This window comes from Synchiropus splendidus, chromosome 9 (genome assembly GCF_027744825.2).
Source record: "Synchiropus splendidus isolate RoL2022-P1 chromosome 9, RoL_Sspl_1.0, whole genome shotgun sequence".
NCBI lineage: Eukaryota > Metazoa > Chordata > Actinopteri > Syngnathiformes > Callionymidae > Synchiropus > Synchiropus splendidus.
Genome location: NC_071342.1, coordinates 23269991 through 23296553, shown reverse-complemented (window position 1 = coordinate 23296553; position 26563 = coordinate 23269991). Strand labels below are relative to the sequence as shown.

The window sequence follows — 26563 nt, the reverse complement described above, 5'->3', positions numbered from 1 at the left end:
GGTTCGGTTTGTCTTTTTATTTGAGGAAAAATGCTACAAAATATCCGACAATTCGATCATGTTTGGATAAAAAAGCCAACAGTGAGACACGTCTCTGTTGCCAGAGAGCAGGTGAACAGTAGTGACAACTATTTCAAATGCATATGAACCATCATGTGAACAACACAGAGGCGCAGTTCTCACCACGACCTTGATGAATCTAGTTTCCTTACGAGTCCGGCGTGGTCCAAGAGAGATCACTGATTTGCAGACCGTGGTCATGTGACTGCTACATGAGGCCAACCTGTGGACATTTTTTCCTGTCATAGATAAGTTTGTCCCAGCTAGCCAGGGTGCCAGGTGATAGGAAGACTAGCCAGGTTTGCGTGTTTTGACCTTGTTTGTGCAGGTCATTGAAACTCTGACTTCCTCCGCTGTTATTAAACAGTTTTAGGTGAATTGAATCTTCGTAATGATCTGAGAGGACCTGGGTCTGAGTGGCCTCCCTGGACGATGGTGGCTGATGCACCTCTGTGTTGGTCATGAGGGACAGTCTTCAGGTTTCCATCCTGCACATGCAACATTGAGGGCTACCGGACCTCTGTCAGCAGTCGAGTACAGTATTTACACTGAGGTCCAGAGGAGCACCTCACAACATGCTGGGAGCCACTGGACCTCAGCTTCCTGGATTTCATTTCCCTCAGTGGCCGGGGATCAGACTGGAGCTCTTCAGTTGGCTCTGTTGTTGCCTGCTGCGCCCAAGTTCATCCTCGAATACGAGTCTATAAATGGTGTCTCTCAGGCGTCACTGTCACTGTGAGCGGCAGTTGAAGAGGCTCCACAACACGCCCGGCTCAAACATCCCACACGACTGAAGAGTCCAAGAAGAGAACTAGTCCAACAGAACTGACCGTCACGAGAAGAGAGGATTCAAAACAACCGCCGCCTTTGAGCTCAGCACAACTGCTGCGTCCTTCACAGTCCAGCAGGACGATCGCATGCAAACTCTTTCACACTGTCTCAGAGGGCTGAGGAGAAGCATGACACCACGGCTGATCCAGGAGAGCTGTGGAGTCAAGGTGGCTCTCTCTTCACTGTGAGGACGAAGAGCTCAAATGGCCACGTGGCTGTTAACTGACCAACCCAGATGTGAGACCAGGTTCAGACCCATGCATGGTGACAGAATCATCTGGAAGAACTCAGCTGGCCGTGAGGTGGAGGGGAAGCTCGGTAGAATCTAATAAATCCACTCATCAACACAAATGCTTCAGTTGTCTTGTGCATATAACTGTTGTCTGCACAGGATATGATGACCATACGAGCAACTGAGCAGCTCCTCAACACTTCAGTGGAACATCTGCCTCTGAACTCCACACAGTCTCATTGTAACTGGAGTGGCGTTGCAGGCTACAGGAAGTTACATCACTGTGACATAGTGTTGTCACAGGAAGTTGAATTTATTTAATAATTTTCATTGTTTATTAATCGTGGCAGCAGATATACTTAGTTATGTACTGTTATAAATACAGCCAGCAGCATGACGCTATCCTCTGCCTGGGATTGGAGGGGAACGTTGGAAAGGAGCCCAGACAGCCCAGCCAATGTGGTCTGGACCTAAAAAGGGTGTGACGGCACAGACATGAGTGAACTCGGGAACATCTGGGGTCGAAAACCCCCTCAAACTTTATTCAGGAACATTATAGTTGCTGCAGAGACTCATCAGCACCCCCTGGAGGCTGACAGAAGAAACGCAGTTCTGCTGCTTCAGGCTCCAAACCACGGTCCAGACCTCTGGACACCAGTGATCCCAGCGCCTTCACTGACTCGAATATGTCCTCAAGCACCTTCTCTGTGGATCCTGGTGTCGCCTGGGTGTGTGTGTCTGTACCTCGGGAGCAGCAGCAGAGGGAGCAGCAGGAGGAGCTGCTGGTCAGTTCTCAGCCAGTGACAGCGCCAGAGCTGCCTGCAGCGCTGCCTCCTCGTCGATGCTGTAGTCCTGCAAGGGCAGGGAGGGAAAGTGGTCACCGTTTAGAGTAAAAAACTGACGTGCCACCAAAGTGCGCGAGGGTGTTCGAGACTCTGAAAGCCAAACTCCAAATGCCAAACTCACCACGAAGGTGTCATAGGAAAACTTGTGCCTGTGGAGAAGATGCTGCATGAAGTTGGAGCTCTTGTAGCTGGGGTCTCCCCAGGGCATGGCCGAGCACACGGGACACACCTGAGACACACACATGCCACTGTCAGGACTGAGGATGCTGACAAGCTGGATTCACTTCGGAACGCAGGAGTGAGACCAAAAGAAAAGCCGCAGGAAATACTGACCAAAATATTCTGGCTGATGATTCAACCATGTCATGACAGAGAATCTGTGAGCGATAACCAAGGTTCAAGAGAGTGAGAGAGAAGCCAGTTACCACTTTATTGGGGTCATTGCGGTGGTTGTCCATGCAGTGCTTCACCAGCTCCTGCTGGTCCAGGTTCCGGGCCCCACAGAAGGGACACACAAAGGTGGAGCGGTTTGGGATATTGCTGCAACACCAGAAGAGAAGTTTTGGAGTTGATGTTCTATGTTTGGCACTTGGGTGAGGCGTGCATGACTCGTTCTGGTGGTTGGTCCGACAGGACGCACCTGGGTATGGGCTGAGAGGTCGGAACCACCGGGACAAATTTGGGGCAGTTGGCTATCTGCTCCTGTACTTTAGAACAAGACGCAATGTGGGATCTCATCTTCACAAGAGAGACCTGAGAAACCAAACACACAAACATCGATTGATCCGCAGGTGTTAGTGATCAGAGTGACAGGAATATTTTCTTTGCTGACATGGGCAGCTACCTTCTTGCTGCAGCCCCTGCAGGGAGCTTTGTATGAGGCCAGCTGCTTGTCCACACTGGACGACCGCTCCACTTTCTTAGGGTCAAAGGGCACTCGGCAGAGAGGACAGAGAGGTGAGGTCACCTGAAGACACGGCTGCAGACACTCGCCACAGAACCTGCACAGAGGAGGCCACTGAAAATCTCCTCGAACCAACAACGTTCACCTTCTGTTTCTTGTTTTTATTGGTTGGTTTTATGATCCAAATGACGTCTTCAGACTGCAGTGTGTGAGGCGTCCCACGCAAATACACACTCTCCACACACAGCAGGACTCACAGCCGAGCGAGCTCAGACTTCCTTTCGTTCCCAGTAGACTTGCAGTGACCAGAAACATCAAGTGTTGATGGAGAACTGAAGAGTTCTGTGGTTACAAATTCCCACAATGGATAAGTTTAGGTCCTGTCTTTCGTTTGACTCTCCACAATAGTTAAAGCACAAGTCTCTCTGTGTGAGTAATGTGAGGTCACCCAATGTCTGGTTGGAAAGAAACTTCGTTCACAGAAGCTCAAGTGTGGATCTGATTGAGGATTTACAATCATCTGAGCGACAAAGAAATTCAACAGAATTCAGTACTGTTGACGTGGACTCCACCTGCTGTGAGACGGTGACTAAGACCTCATTTAATGCCTTTCATCCAATTCCATCAAATGCAGTGTAAAAATAGTGGCCACTCTTTTGACTCAAAATAGATCCAAAGCAGCATGGTCTGTTTCTGTCTTTCACGGCGGTCAGTGGCTCAGGGAGACAAAGGAGCGAGTGAAGTGTGTATGTGTGTGTCATCTGTGGGACCAAATGGTGATGCTGAGACATATATTTGCAAATGTTGATGTGTAAACGTCTTCTACGTGAGAAACTGTCACGTGTGCTGCGTATACTGTCAGCTGAGGCCAAAACAGCCGCAATTGTTACTTGTTGTTTGTGGGTTATTTATTTATCAGTCCCTTCTATTATTGTTTATTTTATTCATTTTTATCTGAAGTTTATTTATCCAGTTTTTGCAAAGCACTTTGCTAGTCGGTGGGATCCTCGTTGACCTTGGCAATAAAGCTGATTCAGAATAGTGGAGTGAATCTAACTAGTGTTGTTCTGGAAAATAAATAAAAAGGCGATGAACGAGAGAAACGCCATGGGTAGTTAGTAGCAGTAACGAGGTGACTCCAAGTTTAGGTTCCTGTTTTCGACTGGGCGCCTGCACTGCACAGCGCAACAACATCCAGGGACGAGACAGAGCAGAGCAGACAAGCGAGGCTACTTTACGTGTGAGCGCAGCTGGCGATGCTGACGGGCTTGTGGTAGACCTCCAGGCAGATGGGACAGGAAAACTGGCTCTCGACGCTCTCAGCCGGGGCACCGCTGCTCGCTTGCTGCGGCCTCATCTGGGTGCTCGAAGAGACAAAGCTCCGGAACATCGCCATCATGGAGCTGAAGATGAAGCCGCAGTTGTCGACAACAGTCCAGACACGGGAACAGCTTTGATCGCTCTCACAACATCCGAGCCGCGGCGTTATCGCGAGCGCTACAGATTCCACCTATCGCCAACGCTCTGCTCGTTCGGTGCCGATGCGACAGGAGCAGCGACATTGTCTCCCTGGCTGGTGAAGACATGCCGGAGAAGTAAACATTGAGGCGTCACTGACCTGGATAAAAAGCTCAGAGCTACATTGCTCATGCGCGCGCGCTCTCACGCATCCACTCTGTTGTGAGATCTGCGCCGCCGCGCACGCGACGCTCGCGAGCGACAAGGGGTGGAACCAAATGGAAAGCGCTCGGCTCGCTTTGATTCATGGGAGTAGCAGTTTCTAAATTACACGAGGCGTTTGTGTCGCCGTTCGCCGAAAGAACGATGCTTTAAAGCGTCACTGTGGCGAACCACGTCACCGCCTTCTCACTACTTGACGGTCTGGATTCTGGTCATTTTGAAAACTGGTCACGAATATTTTTACTGTTTGATTCTTTACATGAAAAACGTCATTCATTGACTCAAATCCGGCATACGTTACTTAGATTATATTCTAAGAACACTGCAATATTTGAGAAAATGTTTAAACATGTCGCAAATTAGGGCAAAAGCATTTAATTTAATGCCCTTTGTGTGTCAGTCCTGTTGTTGACAATCACCTTCCACACCAGCAGGGGCGCATGTTTGGTTGTGGCTACGGTTGCGCATTTGGAACTGTCTGCTGGCGGCCACCGTACACTCGAGCAACGCCGTCTTCAACTTATGTTATTTAGAGAAACACGTTGTCAAGTTAGCGACGTTTTTGAGAACGAGGCTCACCCTTCGAGTGCTACCTTCCTGCTGGCTTCGGTCGCCTTGAAAAGTTGAGTCATCGCACAAAGTTGTCACGACTCACCCGGGTGCTCGACTGGACTCTGCGGGTGGCGGATCGTGGGTCTTGGCCGGTGGCTTCACAGCTCAGGATGTGTCAGGTCAATGAAGAATTGCCGTCACTGAGGGAGAGTGAGAAGATGCAGGGGTGAGTTGTATGTTGCCACGGTGGCTTTCATCTCTCTGATGTCCAGTGGTGCGAGATGTCTTTGTCTTTTTTTCGAATCTTGTTATTGATTATCTCATCGAGAAACGGTCTCAACAAAGGCAAAGGACACAGCGCGCTTCCTTGTTCTAAGATTCTTTGTTGTCTTGACCGTGGTGGTTGTTGACGCAAACATGTATTTGCCATGAGGAAAACACAATCCAGAAACTCCGAGACATTCTACAACCAGAGTGTGGAATCACTGTGTTTACCACATCATTCACCGCGTCATTCAAATAAATGTCTCTTGTCTCTATGTACATCTCGAACTGCAATAAAGAAGTGATACTTTCTACCTCACCAATCTCTGTAAGAGCCATACGTTTTCTGGTCCAAGGTCTTGAGTTTCAATGAGACAGCATCCTGCAGTCTGGTTTCTTGTTCTGCGTCTTTGTTACATTTGACCTGAAATCAAGCTGAGATGATCATGTGCCCTAGATTCTCCAGGAAGTGTTGCAAATGCAAAGAAGGGAGTGCAGCCGTGGTCATTCGGGCCGGAGACACCTACTGCAGGTGCGTCATCTGAACACTGAAATCTAATGTATCATTGGCTGTTTATTGTCCAATAGAAACCCATGTACAAATGCGTAGCTTTTCATTGTGCTCATGGTACTTTCAGTACAGCGGGCTTGTGTTTGGGCCAGAGTTTAAGATTCACACCAAAGTCTTAGGATGACTGAATTTAGATCTTAAAGGACGTCCCAGTGAACAAATCTTTCATGCTCACTGGGCTGCGGTCAGAGACTGGTCAGTGGTTTGTTGTGATTCTGATCTTTGACTTTTACCTGCTTCCATCTTCCCGTCAGGGACTGTTTCAAGGAGTATTTCATCCACAAGTTCCGGGCCATGTTGGGGAAAAACAGGGTCATATACCCGGGAGAGAAGGTGCTGTTCCGTTTCACATCTCTCCCACTGACAGTCCTCACACAGATCCTTTGCTGCTTCACTTGATCAAGCTGTTTTGGGTGCAGGTGCTGCTCGCTGTATCTGGAGGTCCCTCTTCCTGCTCCATGCTCAGACAAGTGCAAGAGGTAATACAGTGCTGGAGTGTTATAATGTCTGACATTTTGATGAGGAGTAAAGTTGTTATGCTAGATGAATTAGCTGATAAAGACTGCAACTCTAGTTAAATAAAAGCCTTATTTTGTCAATAGATTACCATTTTAATCTCAATGAATCGCACCAAAGCAGAGTTAACTCACCGTTATTGGCAAATTCTTCACACATGACAGTGGCCAATTATGTATCCAGTGTTGTGCCGTGTTGTTGAGCCTCTTCATCGCCTCGATTCTAAAGAATGTTCTGGACAGTATGTGTTCTGTTGGGCATTTGGAGTAGAAAAATGTTGGCATGAGGAAAACATTACTGGTCGCTCTGCTGTTTATTGAGGTTTCCTTTAAGTTACATTTAAAACGGATACAAAATGTGTGATTAAGTTGCCATTAATCGCGAGTTAACTCAACTATAGTGCGATTCATTGAGATCAGAATGTGAGAATCTGTTCTTCTCTTCAGGGTTTGAGTCAGAATGCTCACAAGAAGTTGAGGTTCCTGCCTGGGATCGTCTACATCGATGGTAAGCAGAACCGGGGCCCTGCAGTCTGCAAACATTCCAGCTGGTGATGTCTTGTGTTCTAGAGGGCGCCGTTACGGGACAGACGCCGGAGCAGAGGCTGAGGACGCTGGCAGAACTGCGGGCTCTGTTCCAGGCCACAGGCTTCCCCTTCTATATGGTTCCACTTGAGCGGGTCAGTGTGTGCGCGACGGTCCCGTGCACCAGCTCCAAACAGGGCCTCGGCGTTGGATTCAAATCTTGATTTATGTGTGTAATTGTTGTGCCAAAGAAGACTCAGCCAAAAAGCAACCTTTTGAACGTGTGCGCCAGAAGCCTCACACACAGTCGCTGCCCATAACATGTGTTCAATGAGTGTCTCCCCCTTCAGCCACTTCTGTGATGACCAACTTGACGTCTGGCCTCAGGTTCTGGATCTTCCCAGCTCAGTGCTGGTGGCCGCCGTCCCCGATCACGGTCCGTCGGCTGCGTCCTACAAAGCAGCTGTGGATAAGTTCCTTCAGGCTCCTGACGCCGACGGTTACCAAACTCTGTCAGCCCCAGAGTCGCCGGTCAGCCTCAACGTCCAGGAGCCACAAACTCGGATGCTGCAGCAGATGCTGGACTCTGTAAAGACGCTCACTGCCAAGCTGGACCTGTTAAGAACTTTAAGGTCAGACGTGCTTAGTAGTGTTCCTCTGCACGTCTGGACACTTGTCTTTCCTGCTCCCCCAGGCAGCATCTGCTGGTCCACACTGCTCGAAGTGAAGGATACAGCAAGCTGATGTTGGGCGACAGCTGCACCCGAGTGGCTGTCCTGCTGCTGGTCAGCATCTCGCTGGGCAGAGGAGCAGCGCTGGCTCAGGACACAGTACGTGCATGTGGAGCCGCAGCTTCTCAGCAGGATGTTTAAAATGTTCCCATGAGATTAGACCCAACACTTGAGTTAATGAATCAACTTCTGGGCTTCATTCAGGGTTTCTCTGACGCTCGGTACGGTGACATCGTTTGTGTGAGGCCCATGAGAGACTACTCAGCCAGAGAGATCGCCTACTTCAATCATCTGTTCGGGGTGCCGACTGTCTTCAGCCCCGGCCTGGACACTCAGGTACCGTCGTTTTAGTTCTGTGCTGCGTAAGCCACGGCTGACAAAGGTGAAAGTGTGTGGTCCAGTTAGAGGCGCATCAGCTTTAAAAACAGCAGGAAGTTGCGCATGTGAGCGGCTTCTTGGCTGTGAGTGTGTGGGAAGAGGAGCGCGGCGCACCACAGTAGCGCTGCTTTGACTGAGGGACAGATCAGCGCATCAACACACTGGAGCTCTACAGTAGAGTGGAGAGAAAGAATGGCAGCCAATCCATGGGATCATCTCCTCACCTTGGTTGCTCCTCAACACCTTCTCATTGTCATGATTTCATGTCATCATATCGCCCACCTCTATCTCCGGACAAATGAGGTGAAAGTGGATCATTTTCCCACGGCACACCTGTCGGTTAAAAACGCTGCATTCATCCACATCGAAGATCGTGTTGCGTTTTCACCGCCCCCTGCTGGACAGATTCAGTCGCACGCGCTTGTGATTGTTCGATTACGTGGCCGTCTGAGCACCTCTGTCCCGTTTGAGTCCACAGACCAAAGACAAGTCCAGTATCCAGCGTCTGACCGAGAGTTTCCTCACCAAGCTTCAGGAGGACTTCCCCTCCACCATCAGCACCATCTACAGGTCAGCAGCAGGCCTGACGTGTGAGTGTCTGTGATGCCTCTCAAACCGCTTCCCCTGTGTGTGCAGGACCAGTGAGAAGCTGCAGACCGCATGTGGGGCGTCTTCTGCTGTAGACCCCTGCCATCGCTGTCTGCTCTGCCTGTGTGGCCTGGACACATCTGCAGGTCAGTTGCCAACTTCATCCTGCCACTGGTTGCTCTTTAGTTGTGGCTGAAAAGGGCTCCACACCTGAGTTTTCAGTGTGTTTGAATGGCCCAATGAAGCTGCTTCCAGCAATGAATATTGTTTGTCCCCAGGAAAGGCTTCAGCCTTTCAGTCGACCCTGATCTCAGAGCAGCTCTCCCAGACCAGAATCTCCTCCGCCTTTGCTTCAAGTCCAGGTCCGACCTCTGCTCTTGGACAGTGCTGTGACAGGACAGGAGTGTGTGGGGGGGCTGAGGAGGGGGTGCCCTGCTGCTCCTCCTCCAGGTGAGTGCGCTCTCGCGCTCCTGTCTTGAGAGAGAAACCTCCACTGACTCTCCTGGGTCTGGTCACCTCAGGCCAGCAGAGAGGACGGACCTCAGCAGCCTGCTGTGTTACAGCTGCCAACTGACTGTCAAAGACCTGGTGAGACCACCTCTCGTCTCACACGCACTTGTATTTCTATCCTTGTGGGGATATTGTGATGTTTCTCATGGCCCATCGCCCTTTCCCCAGCCTCTCATCCTGAACCTAACACATGACTAACCTCAACCAGAGCCAAAATGTTATAATGACCCAGTTATATGGAGGAAAATACAAGAGAACAGTTGAGGGGAAAAAAGGAATGATATGATCGGAATTGGAGAAATATATTTTAGGGATGAGCAGAGAGTGTGTGAAATGAGCATCAAGAGGAAGAATCTCACTCAAGCAATTCTGTTTTTTTCATGGTTTTAAAATGCCCTGATGACAGGATTGTAAAAGTCTTCTGTCTTGACTTTGCCAGACCTCAGTGGAGCGACTCCCTCAGTATGTCCTGGCGGAAGCTCGGCGGCGGCAGCGGAGGTGTGACCCGCGCAGCTCCAGTGACTGACCACAAGACTCTTAAACGGCTTCTGTCCTGCAGGTCTGAGATGAGGGAACAGATCAGCGACTTCCTGCTGCCTGGAGACGACTGACAGAAGTGGATCATGAGGATGCGGAAGCTCACAAGCAGAAGCTCTGACTCTGACCTCAGTTGGCCGCGCTCATGTGCACGGCACACATATCCAGAGAGTTGCATTTAGAACCTCTTTTTGTTTTCAGTTTCGTCATTAAAAACGTGTTTTATCACTTTTCCCAGTTCTTCATCTCTGTGTTGAACAGAAATAAACTTCTCCAAAAACCAAAACAAAATGAAGTGACAAAATTAAAATAGATTTATTCAACAGGACACACAAACAAATATGAACAGGGCTGGAGTTTAAAAGAGGATCAAGTTCTGGTGATGTTGGCAGCAGGCAGGATGGACTTGTCCAGGTCGTCGAAGTACGGGTGCAGCATGGCCTCACGAGCCGAGATCCTTCTGGGAGGGTTGTAGATCAACATTTTCTGGAAGCACAGGGGAACATCAGCCACCGCTCATGTGACCAACGCTGAACTCAGATTAGAAACAGAACGCTCCCGACATGAGCTGAGAACCGAGTGTGAAGAGTGGCCACACAACCGCCTGAGACTCAAGAGATCACGTGACAGGGGCTCAGTCCTCACCCCCAGCAGGTCCAGTCCCTGCTTGTCCAGATTCTTCACCAGCGACGACAGGCTGCCAGACTTCCACTTGGGAAAGGTGTTCTTGTAGTCGGGCAGACTCTCCACCTCTGGCCACACGTCATTGTTTGGAGTCCCCAGACACCTGTGGGGACCAGAACCAGAGTTCACCTCTTTGGTCCACCACGACTGGAGGCAGTAGCCAGCGTGGCTGGGCTCACCTGAAGATCCTGAAGAGCTGGTCGATCTCAGAGTCTCCGTGGAAAAGAGGCTTCTTGGTGGCCAGTTCAGCAAAGATGGTCCCGGTGCTCCAAACATCTACAGGGGTGGAATATCGGGGCGAGCCCAGGAGGACCTCTGGGGCCCGGTACCAAAGCGTCACCACCTGGAGGCACAGGGTCTATTGAAGCCACGGCACAGGAGCCAAGGTCTGGGAGCAGATGGTTCGGAGCCAGACTCACCTCATGAGTGTAAACTCTGACAGGAACGCCAAAGGCCCGAGCCAAGCCAAAGTCCGCCAGCTTGATCACCCCCTTGTTGTCTATGAGAAGGTTCTGGGGCTTCAGGTCCCGATGCAGGACTCGGCGACAGTGGCAGAAGAAGATGCCGTCCAGGATCTGGTAGAGGTAGCTCTGAATGGAGGAGCAGAGGCGGAAGATCAGCTTCATATGAAGCATCATCGTCCAGCAGAGCTCCAACTCTCCCGTCTCACCTTCACCAACATGGGGTCCATGTACTGGCCAGAGGGGATGGAGTCCAGGTACTTCTTCAAGTCCATGGACAAGAACTCGAAGACTAGATAGAGACGGGACTCCTGCATCAGAACGTCCAGCAGTCTGGACACAGGAGCAGGTGAGGAACGTCTTCAGTCTGGGGGGTGTGGACCTCTCTTACCGCACAACGTTGGGATGTTTGAGCTCCTGCAGCAGAGAGACCTCCCTGACCGCCGTGCTGGGGACCCCTTCCTCTTCACTCTCCAGTCGGATCTTCTTCATGGCCACCACCTGACCCGAGGACTTGTGTCTGCCCTTGTACACCACTCCATACGTGCCTGTGGGGACCGGATACAGGCTTCATGATTACAACTCCACAACCTTGCATGGTCAAAAAACTATTACAACGGTGAGATACGCAGACCATGTTACAGTCCTGGTCTTGCAGGGTGTGGTCAACTGGTCATCTCAGCAATTGACATGAAAAAAGCACCTATTCATGGAGCTACCTTTTGTTTCAAAGGCAGTTGTCAAAGAGAATCACAGCACAATGGAAACAACGAGTGGTAGATCACATATATCCAGAAGACACTTTCTAAGTGTTAGTCACAAGGAAGATCTAATTTCAATAAATAATTTACTGAAAAAACATCGCTGTTTTGGAAAATCAAGACCCACCTTCGCCTATCTTCTCTGTCCTCAAGTAGTCCTCCATGATGTCCTGCAGTCAGTCTCAGCGACTGTAAATGAGATGACAGTGGCGTCGCCAGAGAACGGATTGATTTAGGGGCACCATCAATGAAGCTCTGTGTGGTCACGACAGACTGAAGGTTCATCTCGCGTCTCGACATCGAGACTCATCGTAGTCTCGCAACATATCGAGGTGTAATTACAGAGTAATAGTTCGGTGATCCGCGGCGCCCATGTACTATCAAACATTTCCAAGGGTTTTGAAATGGCCTTCACTGACAACGTGAAAGTCCTCGTCGATCTGATCACGAAATTCAAATGCTACAACCTTCATCGACGTCGTCCTCGCAGTACTTACCAGTGTTTCTCACGGCAGAACGAGGTCCCGACTGCTGTTCTCAACTACGCCAATGCTAAGTTAGCCTGCTATTTCTCACCCTCCGATTACACCTCCTGTACAAAGAGGGAACGTGACAAATGGAGAAAAAGCAGTCAACTGTTTGAGTCGCAGCGCCAGAGTTTTAAGTCTCGGTGGATCTGCAACAGAAAATGCTGGGCTCGTTTGAACTGGCCGGAATTCTGCAGCGGTTTGAAAACAGCCAATGGGGTCGTCGATCGGGTGTCACGAGGTCGCAGCGTCAACATACGTGCACTTTCAAAATGGGTGGAGCTTGTGTTACACGAAGTTGTTGAATGTCACGTGTTTTAATGTACACGTTTATCTTCAAAAATAAAATACCACCGTCTCCTTTAATTTGAGTTTCTTCGTGAAGTGCTCGCATTTTTACGGTAACGTTTAAAACTGGCCACGTGACGTCACGTTTATTACATCTCCATTCAACAACACATTAGTGCTCGCAGCAGCACTGTTTAATATTTTCACATCGGACCACTGATGAGCTCGGGTCAGCCACTCGGAAACAAGATATGATCTTTGCGTTTGTGTATTTAAAACTTTAAATTTTGTTGAGTGAAAACCTCACAGGCCCTTGAAAGTGAGCGAACGTGTTTGGGCCCTACACTCAGCCTCGTGTCTCATGAAGGAAAGCGTCCATTCACAAAGGTTCATCCAACAACTGCACATCACTGAAGCTGAAGCTGTGGACATGTTAAACGGTTATTTACATCCCACATGCACTTCTGTGTTGACATGGCCATGACAGAAGCGTCTGCCAAAGATGAACTGATCATAGATAACAATGTTTTTGAGGGAAAGATGATGAAAATCCAAAGGACAGTTTTGAACTTGAACATCTTCCATCTGCTCTGGACTTCCTGGGCAAACGTTTAACAGGCGTCCTGAACCACTTCAAACACAGACTTGAGATTAACCAGGACACAACTCTCCCTGTTGTGCACCGGTAAAATCCTGCGGCGACCGTTGAGCCGACGACATCATCACAGCCTTGGACTCGTGGATGAATCCCAGTACGAAACAACAACTAAAGGCGAGTGCCAAGCCACCAACACTGACTCCTGCGACACACTCAGAACTTCCGGTCCAGGACCATGTTCCTCATGAGCAAAAGTTAATCTGCCCTTCTCCTCCAGCATCACGCTGACAACTCTGTGTCCGAGAACATGGTGGTAAATAAGGTTGGAGAGACTCCAACAGATGACGATGCAAGTCCATGAGCAGACAAACCTCTCTCCATACGAGGTGTTCAAAGAGATCTGGACCTCAACAGACCAATGCAGTTGAGATGGTGAAGGAGGAGCAAGTGAGCCTCGAGGTGAAGGTGATGAGAGTCGTCACACTCCTCTCTGACCCTCCTGGGGACATCTGGTCCAGATCCAGGCTCCGGTCACTGTTCCATCTCAGGTCAGAGGTCAGCTGGGACCATGAAGCTGCCAGAACCTTCAGGACATCTTCAGAGGTGAGACGACGTGGAGAAGCAAAGCTTCAGGGTGTAAGGGTTGGAGCCATCTGGAACACACACACAGACACACACAGCTGAGAGAGTTTCTGCTGCTGAAACACAGGCTGCACATTCATGTAGGATTGTATTTTCAGATTTCACAAATGGAGCTAAATGAGTCCTGAAGCTCCAGTGCCTGGACTCAGTCTGAGGACTCACTCGGGATTCTGATCTGGTAATGGTTGAGGACCGTCAGAACCTCCACAGCCTCCGTCTTGCTGTCGAATTCCAGCAGGCCCGAGATTGTTTTGGACGAGGCTGGCGGAGGAGAAGAGGCGGGTCAGAGAAGACGAAAACACCTTGGAGGATTATGAGAGAAAACACTCACGTTTGGCATCGAACATCTTGAACTTGATGAAGCCCGGAACATCGTGCTCTGTGCAGAGCTAAAGATGAAGACCAGGGGTGGGCAATAAAGGGCTGCATTAAGTACTGATATATATGACATTGTTTAGACATATGATAGAAAGGCACTATTTTCAAGGTCCTGTCGAAAAAATCATTTTAAATTATTTATTTGAGGGACAAAAAAATACTGTCAAAAATTTGCATCACCCATTGGAATAATCCAATTTTAAAGGGAAATAAAGTTCTATTTAGAATTTGAAAAGTGATGCCTACCTTCAGCAGGTGCTCCTGGGAGATGCACGGAGGAACATTGTAGTAGTGCAGCACGGCTGATGGAGGCTGGATGATGTTTTTGGACGCCTGTCCTGCGCTGCTGAAGCGATTGTTCCGGGTCATAGCAAAGTCCTTGTAGCTGCTGGAGCCATCCTCCAGCTCGAACACTTGACTGGGGATGACGGCGTGCTGCTTCGACACGCTGGACAGTCACAACAGAGGATTCACTCAAGCGGCGGAGACCTCACTCCCAGCACAGATGTTAACACGGTCACCCGACCAACACCAACAAATAGCAGCCCGAACAGTATTCAGCTATCATGCTGCCAGAACGCATACTCACATACACGAATACTCACCAAACGTTGAGTCTCTTGCTGAAGACCTTGATGCTGTTGAGGTGGGTGATGGCTCGGTCCACAGCATACTCGTCCCCCATCTCCACCAGGGCCGTGCCCGGGACACTCTTCATGAACTTGACCTGTGGCAGCACGGTAAGAAAGAACCTGAAGAGAGCTCAGGATCTCATCCACAAGTTCTTTCACCCTTCCTTTTTTTAGGTCTGTGTTCACCAGAGAGGTTTCCCAACAATTTGTTTTCTCCACAATGAATTACGTGACTCTGGAACCTTCAGTGAGGAGCCGCTGCCAGAGGGGTGCAGCGGTTTTCAACTTGTTGTCATGTGTCATTGTGTCCTAACATCTCTCCTCTCCAAAATTTTCAACTAAACTCCAACATTGTCAGTGTTTAAAGCTCCGGTTTGCCATCACCCTTTCCCCAGCCTCTCACCATAAATCTAACCATCCAAAACATGTTTTAACCCTCTAAACCACTGTTTTTCAACCTTTTTCTAGCCACGGCACCCTTGGTTCCAAAGGAACCTGGGCCAAATCGCACTTCTGCTTTAAGTCCTATAGAAAATCACTATTCATTTGTGAAAAACAGTAGCTACTGACACTCAGTTTTGCAGAAACAAATTGCAGAAAATGTATTTGTTTCAAGTGTGTCCAGAAAGGGGCGGCAATATGGCAAAATATATCATGATTTATTTATTTTAAATAACTGTTTTGATTTCATCACTGGATCATTTTCTCACAGCACACCTGACTCTCTCTCACGGCTCACTAGTGTGCCACGGCACCCTGGTCGAAAAACGCTATTCTAAACCTTGTGAGGACAGGCCAAAATGTCCTCACAAGAAGGTGGCTTGTCAAGACTTGGTACTCACAGGCATGGCAAAAGATGCCCACACACACAGTCACACGCACACCCACTGACACACAGATATAGTGCCACGCACCTTCTCGATGTTGCCGTAAAGGCAGAAGAGGTTGAAGATGCGGGTGCAGTTCATCTTGGAGGGATGTAGGCCGCTCACCATGGCAACAGAGCTGGGGGCGTGTCCTGGGTAGGACGTAGAGGACTGGGGCAGCGGGTACGACACCATGTCAGGAACATCCAAGGAGCTCAGCTTGTGCCTGCCATTGCCAGGCAGAGGCAGCAGGGGGCAGGGCGGTCCTGCAGAGGTCAGAGGGCCAACATGAAACTGTCTTAGTGAAGGGCAAAGGCAAGCATGCTGCCAATCAGGATCCATTTGCTACTGTGTTGCTGCAGTGATGATGAGGTGAATTCCACCACAAACATCAAGACGTTTGGATGTCAATTCTAGAGGTTTCCAGGCCTATATCAAATACTGATGAGTAGTGATCATGACCAATTGTTTACTATATATTCTACTTCCATACCTCTGTCACCTCTTCAGGTTCAAGATATTTGAATTTAATTTATTAATAAGTTACAATTAAAATGGTGAATTTATTTTGTAAAACGTAAAAAAACGATGAGCATATTTGTGAGAGTGAGACATCGTCTTAAATAAGGATCGTTCAAATACGCCTGTAGAGTAGGTGCACTTGTTTCTACTTTGTAAGTATTTGGTTATAAATGTTTGTGAAGCTGCTATGTGTTTTGTTGAACACTGAATGTGTTATATTTGTACATTTGTAGTTACAAGATACATGTACAAAAAACCTCCATAAACCAAGTTTGCTGGCTGTATAACGGCACAGTGGCACGTGTGGTGAGGACAGTACAACCACCACTTCACCTACTGAAGTTGGCAAGCAGCCCTGCTTATTTCTTTCATTGCAAGTATTTCTTTAAGTTATTCTGAGTTATGAAGTTCTGGGTTCTGTTCTGTTTTAAAAAGTAGTTCAACTAGATAAGAAAATGAGAGCGCAAAAGAAAGACAGCGATGACTACAAAACATGATGGAAAATATCCCAAATATATACTTAGAAGATGAAGAAGATTCCTTGTTCAATTTTCATTGAAAGTTTCATCGAAATCTGTGGATACACTTTCTAGTTATTTTCAACACAAACAGACCAATGCAGTCGCGCCTTCTGGGCGAGGATAAGAAGGTTGGTGACCACTGGTTTAAAGTGCTACAGCTGTGGGTGCAGGTTTTTGTGGCAACTGAAGGAGCAGCATCAACAAAGGCTTAAACAAAGGCCCTCCTGGGTTTGAGACCCCTGATCTGGAGTCAGGTGATCGGAGGGTCCACCCGTGAGGTGAAGTGGAACGTTCATGCTCTCAGAGCACACCAGATCAGTGACCAGAGCCAGTGCACACCGTCCCCGCAGGTCGCGTTGGACCAACACCAGCTGAAGGGATCTTGGATCCTCAGCTGAAGCACAGCCCAGGTGCTGTCTCCAGACACACTGGAGCCACACACCACTTCATGTTTGTCATCGTGTCAGGTGTAGTAATCAAGGCACGGCCACTTACAGCCCCTGGAAGTAACACAAACCTGTGGTGTGTGTGTGTGTCAGGTTACCTCTGGGAGGACTGTGGCTCAACAGCACCAGCAGATACAGTTACCAGTTTAAGTCTTTTAAAAGTCTTGGTCTCACCTGCAGCGTCCTAATGTGCGTCCACACTTTTAACAACGTCGACTCCTCCAGCAACTAACACGTTTGTCAGCCACCAAAACACCTGAACCCTGTGGTGCCCCAAGATGAACGAGAGGAAGCCCATCCTCTTTGTTCCGCTGCATGTGCGGCAGCTCAGGATGGTCCAGTCAGAGCTGGAGGTGGAACACACAGGAAGCAGCTCAGCAGACTCACCGAAGCCATTGTTTCCGTAGGACGAGGGATGCTCTCCCAAAATGGCCTGCCTCTGCCTGCCCTTCCCACGCTCTGAAACACAAAAACACGCCACCATTAGCTCGTGTGTGACACCCACAGAGTGAAGTCTTCTGAACTGCAGGAGGACACCAGGCTGGCTGCAGAGTGAAGCTCTCTGGTCAACTGCTGGAGCTCCATATCTGCAGTCAGCTCCTGGAGCAGAAGACAACACAGATCTTCAAATGATGCTACACACGTTCATCACACTTGACCAGCACGAAAGAAGCACCACCATCTTACATGAGACTTTATTGGCGTTCAAGTACAGAGGGAATAAAAGGACACAGTACCTGAGGCGTCAGACAGCGCTCTCATCCTCCCACAGCAAGAACATCAACCTGCGTTACATCCCACCATAATCAGAACATCACCAGTCACTTCAGATACACACGTGTGATGGAGGCACAGTGAGTCCGCCCTGGTGTGTCCACACCCACACCACTGAGGGGGGCCAGACCAGAGGGAGTCACAGCTGCGGGCGGCAGGTCTGAGATATGGAGGCGCTAGAGAGGCAGGAGCTGAGGTGGACAGATTCCTTCTGTGTGCGTCACTCATGTGACAATCACAAAAACAAATGGTGAACTACAGAGGTGACGATGAAGTCACACCTCAACATGGGTGTCTAAGGACACCAGATAAGAGAAGAGGTTGGAGGAAGTTGAAGGGTTAACAATCACCAGCTCAGGTGTTTGTACACCTCATATCCACCTCAACTAACTTGTTGCCAAGGTTCAGACTCAAACCGCAGAGCTTTGAGAGAGCTGCTTTGACTCAGTATGCCTCCACCTGCACAGGTGAGTCCCACCCAGTTCACTTCAATATTCAGAGGGTCAGAAGCCACAGTCAGAGACATTCAGTGAAGTCAGTGTGAGGAAAACTAACTTTTCAACCCAGCTCAATGTGGTGTTGCAGGCCAGACTGGCACTGAGAGAAGGAGTCCCGCCTGGTGAGTTTGTGGAACAGAATTGAAGTGAACTGGTTCCGAACTTTGTCACAGGAAAACTCCCGACAGTACAGCCACGTACCATTAGCATTAGCTCCACATCTGTGCTAGCTATCATTACAAAGTTCTCACAAATCAATCGTCGAGTCTGTCGACCGAGACTCGTGCGCATGCGTCAGTACAGTTGTTTAGAAGTGTCACAAGACACTTGTACTCACAGCCAAATAATACAACGGCCATGTGACTTCCTAAACCAGAGGGAGGTCAAGGGACAAGCGGCATGTTTCACACCCACCAGTGAGTCAGTTTTGAGAGCTACACATGATCAGTTGCTGCTGTTTCATGTATTCATAAACTCGAGGAGGGAGAACTGTTGCAGTGTTCATGTGTTCAATGACTCGAGAATGAAGAGCAGCTGCAGTGTTTGTCAATTTGTTCATAGACTAGGGAAGGAAGCGCAGTAGTGTTGACAGACAAGGGCAGGCAGAGCTGTGGCGGGGTTAATGTGTTCATAGCCTAAAGGATGAAGAGAGTCGGTAGTGTTCATTGGCAACAGCAAGCAGAGCAGTTGCTGAGTTCATTTGCTCATAAACTGGAGGAGGATGAGGTTCTGCAGTGTTCCCATTCATAGTCTAGAGGAGTCAGAGCTGATGTAGTGTTTATGTGTTCATAAATTAGTGTATTCAGAACTGCTGCAGTGCTCATGTGTTCATAGGCTCGAGGACAGATAACTGCTGCAGTGGTCATGTGACAATAGATTAGGGAAATGTTGACATTTATGGTGACTTTTATAGGGTTTTAGCAGGTGTAGAATTCATTTTTTCCATTTCCAAAGGACCATGAGGTAGGCAAACCCTTGGTTTGTAAAGAGTATTCACAGTAGGCCTGATCTCAATTCTAATAATTCTTGCACAAATAAATAAGAAATTCTCTAAATAATAATCCTGCAGATGACTAGCTGCATATTCTGCCATTATGCTTTGTTTTTGACCTGTATTTTGGGTGGTGAAGGTCCCTTTTGTAGCTTCTAGCAATCCAAAATCATTTTTCAAAGTCTGAGTGCACTTGCTCAGACCAAAACCCAAGACCTCTTTTCTGCCTTTGACCATGATCATTGTGCTCTATGAACTCACCAACATCATCACCAAGCGGATGAGCTTTTGGGGTCACACTCACGCCACATTTTAACCAATAATGGCAAAATTGGGCAACGCCCCGCTGATAACCAGAGTCCAACTCTTGGCCAAAGCAGGCTGTTCTGACAGCATCTAAAACTTCTATAGCATCTCAAACTTTGTATTTGTGCTTTGAGTCTGTTGACAGCCTCCAAAACTTCAGCAAAATTGTTACCATGTCAACAATACTGCAATGACTATGCAGCTAGTCATTTGAGGAATTTCTTTTTTATTTCTGCAAGAATTATTAGAATAGAGGTTAGGCCTACTGTGGATACTCTTTAAAAAAACAAGGCTTTGCCTAGTAATGGAATTTAATTTTTCCATCACAGTCTCCTTCATGGTCCTTTGGAAATTGCAAAAATGAATTCTACGCCTTTTAAAACCCTAAAAAAAGTCACCAAAAATTAAAAAATAGATGATCCCAATATCTCAAAAAACAAGTTTAAATCTTCTAATGACATACCATTGTGAAAACCTCACATATAGGGCTACAAGTTGGTATAGGTTTGGTTATCTGCACAATTTTGTGAGTGTAGATTTTAGTTACGGAGACCTTCATAAACCGAGGAGGTAGTGCCGTGTTCATAGGTTAGTTTGTCATACGAGCAGAACTGTGGAGAAGTGAAAAATCCTTGACTCACGACTGAGTGACTTCACCGCAGCAAGAGTGGATGTTGGATTCTAGCATGTTCTCCTCACAGAAGTCAAAAAGGCGACAATACAAGACAGATCAACAAGCCTGTCAGCCAGAGTGAGGCAGCAGTAGTCAGCCCTGCGAGACGTCTTGTCCAGAAAGCAGAAGATGGAACACAGGAGAAAGAGGATGGAGAGAGAAGAGGAGCAACTGAAGTCCTGAGGCCTCCTGGGCATGTTGAAGAAGCAGCTGCGTGCCTGTCAGCAGGTCTGAGGTCCAGTTCTCCACCTCCCTTTCTGCAAGTCTCTGGGTTGAGGAGGTGATGATGAGAGAGAGCTGCTGTGCATGGTGAGCCTGATGTCCGTCTCTCCGTCGCTCACGGGGTGGAGGAGGTGCAGGCTGGTGAGTGGCTCATGAGAGTGGTTTGTTTGCAGATGTAGAGGAGCGTCGCTCAGATGAAGCTCTGTGTCCCACACAACTTAACACTTTATCTTCATGGAGCAGCAGCAGTCAGTCACTGAGTCTTGGACCTTGGCCTGTCTCCCAGTTTTGGTGCTGGAGTTGTCAGAGGCAACCGACCCGAGCGAGTTTGTGTGTGTGTGTGTGTGTGTGTGTGTGTGTGTGTGTGTGTGTGTGTGTGTGTGTGTGTGTGTGTGTGAAGAGACAGGGAGTGAAGGAGAGCGTCTTACCTCGCCTCACCAGGTAGGGTTTGGTGTAGTCCCAGCTCTCGCTGTCGTTCTTAATCACATTCAGTCGTGTGGGCTGCAACACATACAGTAGGTGAGTTCTCCAGATCACCACATCACTGAAGAGTCTGAGCAGGAGCATCAGAAAGCAGAGAGACTGACCCGAGCATATTCTATCTTCAGCGTGCAGCAGCCAGCGTAGATGTCGGCTCCGTTCAGGGCGGCTTTGGCCTTCTGGGCACACTGGACCGACTCGAACCTGCAGGATGTGAGTGAAGGAGCCGGCAGAGAGGAGACTCACACGCTTACACACACACATACACACAAAAAAGGATACTCCACCATGGCTTGTATTCCATTTCGCTTGAAGATCACGATTCTCAGAACATTGCCGATGGGGTTGCACACCGTGTGCAGAACATCCTGACAGGGAGGAGATTGAAGTCTTAACAACGGTGGACATTTTGGCATGTCCTCACAAGGTTTAAAGGGTTAAAACCCAGTAAAAGTAGTTTATTATAATTGAGTTTGGTTCTAGTCCTGGTGAGGTGAGCCATGTGTTTTGGATGGTTAGGTTCAGAGTGATAGGCTGGGGAAAGGGTTATGGCAATGAGAGGTCCTCACAAAGACAGCCAAACAAACGTGCATGTGTGTGCGAGTGTGTACCGTGGTGATGGGGTAGAGTGGGTTCTGGATGGACAGCAGCAGGACCTTATTGCCACTGTTAGGATTGTCAGCATTGGTGGGCCTGGTGATTCTCTTGGAGGTGGAGTAGTTGAAATAAGCCTGCTGACCTGAAACACAACGTCGTGACTTGAAAACACAACTTTCATTTGCTCTTTGAGCCTTGTTTTTTTGTCTTCCACAAGATATTAAGCGAGGGAGGATCTTAGCACCACCCTCCTCTGTCGACAGAAACACCACCACAGACAACACACCAGCGATATAAACTGGCTCCTTGGCTCCACAGGACACACAGCGGTCGGCGCTTTCCGCTGCAGAGAACTCCACCAGAGCCTGGCGCTTGAAGGGCATCATCATCACGTAGCTGCAGGGACACAACCGGACCGGGACTCAAGTCACACCAGCTGCAGCGGAGGCAACCCATAGGCGACACGACTCACCATATGGAACCAAACTGCTCCAGAGCATCGATCAGGTCGGCCTCCACCACCGCCTCACACAGGCCTCTGACGTGGACCACCGGGCTGGGTGAGATCTGGTGCGAGTCCTCGCCATTATTCTGTAATAGACACATCTGATGCCGGTGTTTGCAACACAAAGCACTACACATTCTCTCAATAACAAGTCGTGCAGATGAGTAACAGCCACCCACAGAAGACCACATTGTCCACCAACTACGCATCAGGGTGAACTGGCAGCATCTGGAGGAGGCGTGGGGACACCCTGGACAGCACACCCGCGAAGCAACACAATGGCGATTTTCTTTTTGGCTATATGTGGGAGGAAACCAGAGTTTTCTTCTTCTTCTTTGGCCTTCTCCCTTCAGGGCTGGCCACAGCGGATCATCTTCCTCCATCTCACCCTCGGCTTCCTCTTCTCTCAAATCTACAAACCTCATGTCGTCCTTCACCACCTCCATCAATATCCTCTTTGGCCTTCCTCTCCACCTTCTGCCAGGCAGTTCCAACCTCAACTTCATGTACTATCTCTCTTTCCTCTGTACATGTCCAAACCATCTCCATGTAGCCTCTCTGACTTGGTCTCCTAAACACCTGAGCACATGTGCTGTCCCTCTGATCCTATCCATGCTGCTCACTACCAGAGAGAAGCTCAGCATCTTCATCTCTGCTACCTCCAGCTCTGCCTCCTGTCTTTTCCTCAGTGCCACTGTTTCCAAACCATACAACATTGCTGGCCTCACCACCCTTTTGGGAGGAAACCAGAGTGCCAGGAAACAACCACGGTGTTGCCTCAGGCTGCAAACGTTGGTGACTGGAGTATGGAATAATCTAACTGAAGTAATTGGTGACTTGGTTTGGAGCAGCAAATCAAGAAGAGACTCACATCAGTCTCATCATCCTGCCCTTCCTCTACTCACTCAGTGCCTTCATCTATTTATAGACGTAGATGACTTCTGCAGCGACGCGTCTCTCTTATGTGTCGCTCACAGCCTCGCTGCTCTGAGAGTTTGAGATGAACAAACATGCAATAACACACAATAATGTTCCCCTTCAAGCCCCACCTCTTCTAGAACACCAGAGCAGATCCACAAGAGGACGTTCAGGGTCCACAACCGAAGGCTCAAGGTCCTCAAGAGCCTCCTCTTGCAGGGTCCAACAATCAACATGAAGAGCTCAGCATCCACACATTGTCCAGGACATTTTGTCTCAGGTAGGCCACGTGTTTTGGGTGGTTAGGTTTAGGGGGAAAGGGTTATGGCAATGAGAGGTCCTCACAAAGACAGCAAAACAAGAGGACGGGCGGGATGGGCTGTCATGATTCACATCCTTGTGGCCCAAGAAAGGAGGCTGACGGACCGCAAACAGCCCGAGGGCAGTGGTTGAGATGCAGTAAATAATGGGTGAATGAGTGAGCGTCACTAAGTAGAACATCCATCTTCTTAATCAACTGCAATGCTGTGAGTGTCGGTCGGTATGAATACTTGAGTGTGTGGAAACTAGAAGACCTGCATGTAGACCTGATTACACAGGAAGGTGACACCACCTTCACTCCAGCCTGCTTCAGGTGTGTGTGTGTGTGTGTGTGTGTGCAAGACCGTGAGAAAGGAAGCAGAGTGTGAATAACAGCAACACGCGTGTATACGTTACATCACCGTAGAAACTCCTCGCTTCTCCGTTTACCTCCTGCTTTATTCATCCATGCTCAGAGGAACCTTGGTCCTCTTACTGAGGGTGAACGTGTGCAGAACCTCTCAGGTTGCTTCAGCAGATGCTCTGATGTTCTTGACTGTTTATGACACCCTTGCTTTCACTGGGCCTTTCTGTGGTCTCCAGGTCTCAAACTCCATCAGCACCGTTCTTCAAACAAATGTGTTTTTTCCAAAAAATCTCACTTAAAAATGGAGCTAAAAACAAGAGCTCAGAAGAAGAGGCCACATCTGACACTACTAAGGAATTGGTAGCACAATAAGTCGGCTAGAAGCAGTGAGTGACAGAGTAAACGCTCAGCAGCAATGAAGATAAAACATCAGTCTGGCTCAGGAATCTTCTCACTTCCACAGACCAGGGTCTCCTGTGACCATCCTGGAGATGGTCTTCTCACTTCTCACATGCATCTCATCTCTGTCTGCCACTCGCAGCCCACTCGGCAGCAGAACTCAGCAGCTCTTCAGCAGCAGCGTGGGAGGATTGTTCCCAGCATCTGTGGGTGTGAGAGCTCTGCAGCCGTGGATCTGCAACAATGAGCATCAGACCAGTTTCTCCACATCGCTTTTGTTTTCTGACTCCTCACTCGACAACACGGACAAACTGTTACAGTGGGATTTGTGAATAAAAGGCATCTTCCATGTGTGCAGTTTATGGAGTAGCATCATCCTCATGGCATGTCCTGAACAGTCCTGTCATTCTTCTCAGCCACAACGGAGCAAACTCTGAGTTCAGGCCGCTACAGGAAGTGACCCCACCAGAAATACAAACGCACACACATTTGTGATGTCTGTACGTAACTTTGCCATTTCAGCTTTCTCCACCGACAGAATCAAGGGAACCAGACCATCAGCTGAGACCAGCGTCCCACTTGCTAGTTACTTTCTTGAAGACAGTAGTTCACGATGGGACCTTTAAATGTAAGTGTGAGGTGATAGATTCTCAAATTTTCATCCTTGGGTCTGTCGCACAGCACTACAGGAAGAGGAGTGCGGAGCCACAAGCTTTTTCTCACAGCCCACAGAGACGCTCATCTCTAGAACTGGAACCGTTGCTATGGCAACTTGCTGAAAAACCATTGTCTTGGAGGCAGAAACCTTGTCAGCACTAAGCTCGGCAGCAGTGATGGAGAAAGTCTGAGGGGAGCACAGGCAGCACGGGGAAAAGAAGAAGTGACACCCGAGCAGAAGTTCTGGCAAATCTGAAAAGACGGCGACTGTGTCTCGTGCTGTTGACATCATTCACCAGGTGTGTGTGTGTGTGTGTGCTGCTCTCGAGAGTTGAGCTTCAGGTGCATCCTCGCATGCGCGCGCACGGCTGCTCTGCTGAGTAACGTTAGCTTCTCACCTTCCTTCCTGTCGTGTACTGTCCGCTGCTCCACTGGGCCCGACTGTTCCCGAGCAACGAGCCGGTGTCGGGGTCTTCTCCTTCCTCCAGCTCCTCTTCTCCCTCCTCCCGGTCCTCCACCCCCGCCTCCCTGTCCTCCGTCCTGCGTCGCTTGGCGGACCTCTCGTACTCCTCCTCCCCGAGCTCGCAGCCTGGTTCTCCCGAGGACATGGTGGCGCTGACTCTGTGGACGGAACCGAGGCTGTTCTGCAGCGGCAGGTCGACTGTAGAGCTGCTCCACTGATTTACACTGCGTGAAGGTGTGCGCGCGCCACAAGGCCCGCCCCCGCCGCCAGCTCATTGGCGGCGGTGCGCCTGCGCTACCGCACCTCTGTCCGTGATTGGTCAATCTCGCCGCGTCACTGCAGAGGCAGAAGGGATGGAGGAGGGATGATGCGAGCTGACTAACTGGAAGACCAAAGTGATGGAGGACGGTCGTCCATGAGCTGCCTTCTCCAAAGCAGACTTTCTCTGGGGACACGAGTGTGTTACTCCGGGAGGAAGTCGAGAGTCAGAAACAGCCGTTTCCCTGACTACGGATGAACCCTGACATCACCACATGCATGACATACATGCCTTGCTTCTGGACTGACCCTCCGATGATGGTGGGTGAAGCAAAACAGACATTTAGGTGTGTCTCAGAAAATGTTGAGTCCATCTGTCTCTTCATCTGTCGCCACAGCTGTGTTTCCTGATGAGTATAAGTCTGTGAAAGTGAAACAGAAACAGAAACAGCGTCACAACGCTGTGAGTTCGGGTCACCTCCAAACTCCAGGCCAGAGCAGCTGGTTTTGAACCTCATCTTCACAAATCACATGTTCTCAGCACCATCAGTGAGAGGAGATCCACATTAAGGTCATCAGGTGGGTGTCACACCTGTTAGTGGAAGATGACTCATGAAACTTTGACGAATCCTGAACCTCAGCTGATCATCCATGCTCCCCATAGTTCCAAAAGTGAAGAAGCGGAGTGAATCAACCACCACTGTATTCAGTTTGACAGAGAGAAAATGTTCAGAAGCGGCAAGGTTCACCTCCCCATGACACTGTGCTCTTCTAAACTTCTCACAAGGTTGGGGATGGTAGTCCTACAAGCACTGTCCTCTCTAGTGGACTCTCCAGAGTAGCTCCTCACCTTGACTCTTCTTTTGGCTGGTGTGAAGTCACGAGAGGAGAAATCATCGGTTGGTAGAGAAGCTTCACCCAACTTCTTTCACAATTTGATGGACTAGCAACATTCTTTCTGTAAAAAGTTCTCTATGACATAATGAGCAGCACCTGCACCATGCAGCAGCAAAGTCCTTGTTGTTGTTGTCAGACAAGTTCTGCATCTCAAGATACGAATTCATGAAAATAGAGAAGTAAGTCTGCGTGCTTGGAACTATAGAGCAC

At 49.0% G+C, this 26563-nt stretch overlaps 4 protein-coding genes across 6 annotated transcripts; 1 reads left to right on the top strand and 3 right to left on the bottom strand.

Annotated features, from left to right (window-relative positions):
* Positions 1-2: 2 nt before the first annotated feature.
* LOC128765050 (E3 ubiquitin-protein ligase RNF166) lies at positions 3-5376 on the bottom strand. Of its 2 annotated transcripts, none has more exons than XM_053875435.1 (7): positions 5208-5376; positions 4111-4275; positions 2813-2969; positions 2609-2721; positions 2394-2508; positions 2090-2197; positions 3-1975 (listed from the first exon to the last, which is right to left on the bottom strand). In XM_053875435.1, exons 2-7 carry the CDS (start codon positions 4269-4271, stop codon positions 1910-1912), a joined length of 720 nt encoding a protein of 239 aa, XP_053731410.1. In that variant the 5' UTR covers positions 4272-4275; positions 5208-5376; the 3' UTR covers positions 3-1909. The 2 variants fall into 2 exon arrangements, with proteins under 2 accessions (XP_053731410.1, XP_053731409.1); XM_053875434.1 differs by having other exon boundaries at positions 5132-5345.
* On the top strand, positions 4494-9973 carry ctu2 (cytosolic thiouridylase subunit 2 homolog (S. pombe)). The gene is made up of 15 exons (XM_053875432.1): positions 4494-5330; positions 5826-5900; positions 6194-6272; positions 6359-6418; positions 6902-6962; positions 7025-7134; positions 7367-7611; positions 7674-7809; positions 7915-8046; positions 8567-8658; positions 8725-8822; positions 8955-9126; positions 9198-9264; positions 9626-9684; positions 9746-9973. Exons 1-15 carry the CDS (start codon positions 5275-5277, stop codon positions 9795-9797), a joined length of 1494 nt encoding a protein of 497 aa, XP_053731407.1. The 5' UTR covers positions 4494-5274; the 3' UTR covers positions 9798-9973.
* A 41-nt stretch (positions 9974-10014) lies between these two features.
* LOC128765049 (cyclin-dependent kinase 1-like) lies at positions 10015-12273 on the bottom strand. The gene is made up of 8 exons (XM_053875433.1): positions 12127-12273; positions 11757-11818; positions 11260-11416; positions 11078-11201; positions 10827-10997; positions 10587-10750; positions 10369-10510; positions 10015-10209 (listed from the first exon to the last, which is right to left on the bottom strand). The coding sequence occupies exons 2-8, from the start codon at positions 11791-11793 to the stop codon at positions 10093-10095; spliced, it is 912 nt and encodes a 303-aa protein (XP_053731408.1). The 5' UTR covers positions 11794-11818; positions 12127-12273; the 3' UTR covers positions 10015-10092.
* Positions 12274-13544: 1271 nt separating this feature from the next.
* On the bottom strand, positions 13545-25421 carry LOC128765045 (heterogeneous nuclear ribonucleoprotein L-like). Of its 2 annotated transcripts, XM_053875428.1 has the most exons (14): positions 25134-25421; positions 22062-22180; positions 21876-21985; positions 21604-21731; positions 21275-21360; positions 21100-21196; positions 20941-21013; positions 17437-17508; positions 15609-15826; positions 14668-14789; positions 14309-14510; positions 14016-14073; positions 13847-13945; positions 13545-13695 (listed from the first exon to the last, which is right to left on the bottom strand). In XM_053875428.1, the coding sequence occupies exons 1-14, from the start codon at positions 25341-25343 to the stop codon at positions 13640-13642; spliced, it is 1650 nt and encodes a 549-aa protein (XP_053731403.1). In that variant the 5' UTR covers positions 25344-25421; the 3' UTR covers positions 13545-13639. The 2 variants fall into 2 exon arrangements, with proteins under 2 accessions (XP_053731403.1, XP_053731402.1); XM_053875427.1 differs by lacking the exon at positions 25134-25421 and having other exon boundaries at positions 22062-25093.
* Between the last annotated feature and the right edge of the window lie 1142 nt (positions 25422-26563).

Bases quoted from the DNA above. Each gene is read 5' to 3' on its own strand.
- LOC128765050 (XM_053875434.1), bottom strand. From the start codon at position 5,184: ATGACTCAACTTTTCAAGGCGACCGAAGCCAGCAGGAAGGTAGCACTC. The intron at 4,276-5,131 runs GTGAGCCTCGTT...CTTCATCTTCAG, and splicing joins AGGAAGGTAGCACTCGAAGG to CTCCATGATGGCGATGTTCC. The intron at 2,722-2,812 runs GTAGCTGCCCAT...TTGGTTTCTCAG, and splicing joins GCAGGGGCTGCAGCAAGAAG to GTCTCTCTTGTGAAGATGAG.
- ctu2 (XM_053875432.1), top strand. From the start codon at position 5,275: ATGTGTCAGGTCAATGAAGAATTGCCGTCACTGAGGGAGAGTGAGAAG. The intron at 7,810-7,914 runs GTACGTGCATGT...GGCTTCATTCAG, and splicing joins CAGCGCTGGCTCAGGACACA to GGTTTCTCTGACGCTCGGTA. The intron at 8,659-8,724 runs GTCAGCAGCAGG...CTGTGTGTGCAG, and splicing joins ACCATCAGCACCATCTACAG to GACCAGTGAGAAGCTGCAGA.
- LOC128765049 (XM_053875433.1), bottom strand. From the start codon at position 11,793: ATGGAGGACTACTTGAGGACAGAGAAGATAGGCGAAG. The intron at 11,202-11,259 runs GTAAGAGAGGTC...TCCTGTGTCCAG, and splicing joins AAACATCCCAACGTTGTGCG to ACTGCTGGACGTTCTGATGC. The intron at 10,751-10,826 runs GTGAGTCTGGCT...CTGTGCCTCCAG, and splicing joins TCAGAGTTTACACTCATGAG to GTGGTGACGCTTTGGTACCG.
- LOC128765045 (XM_053875427.1), bottom strand. From the start codon at position 22,600: ATGAAGTTGAGGTTGGAACTGCCTGGCAGAAGGTGGAGAGGAAGGCCA. The intron at 17,509-20,940 runs GTAAGACGCTCT...TTTGTGTTTCAG, and splicing joins ACCCTACCTGGTGAGGCGAG to AGCGTGGGAAGGGCAGGCAG. The intron at 13,946-14,015 runs GTGAGTGTTTTC...CTCCTCCGCCAG, and splicing joins CAAGATGTTCGATGCCAAAC to CCTCGTCCAAAACAATCTCG.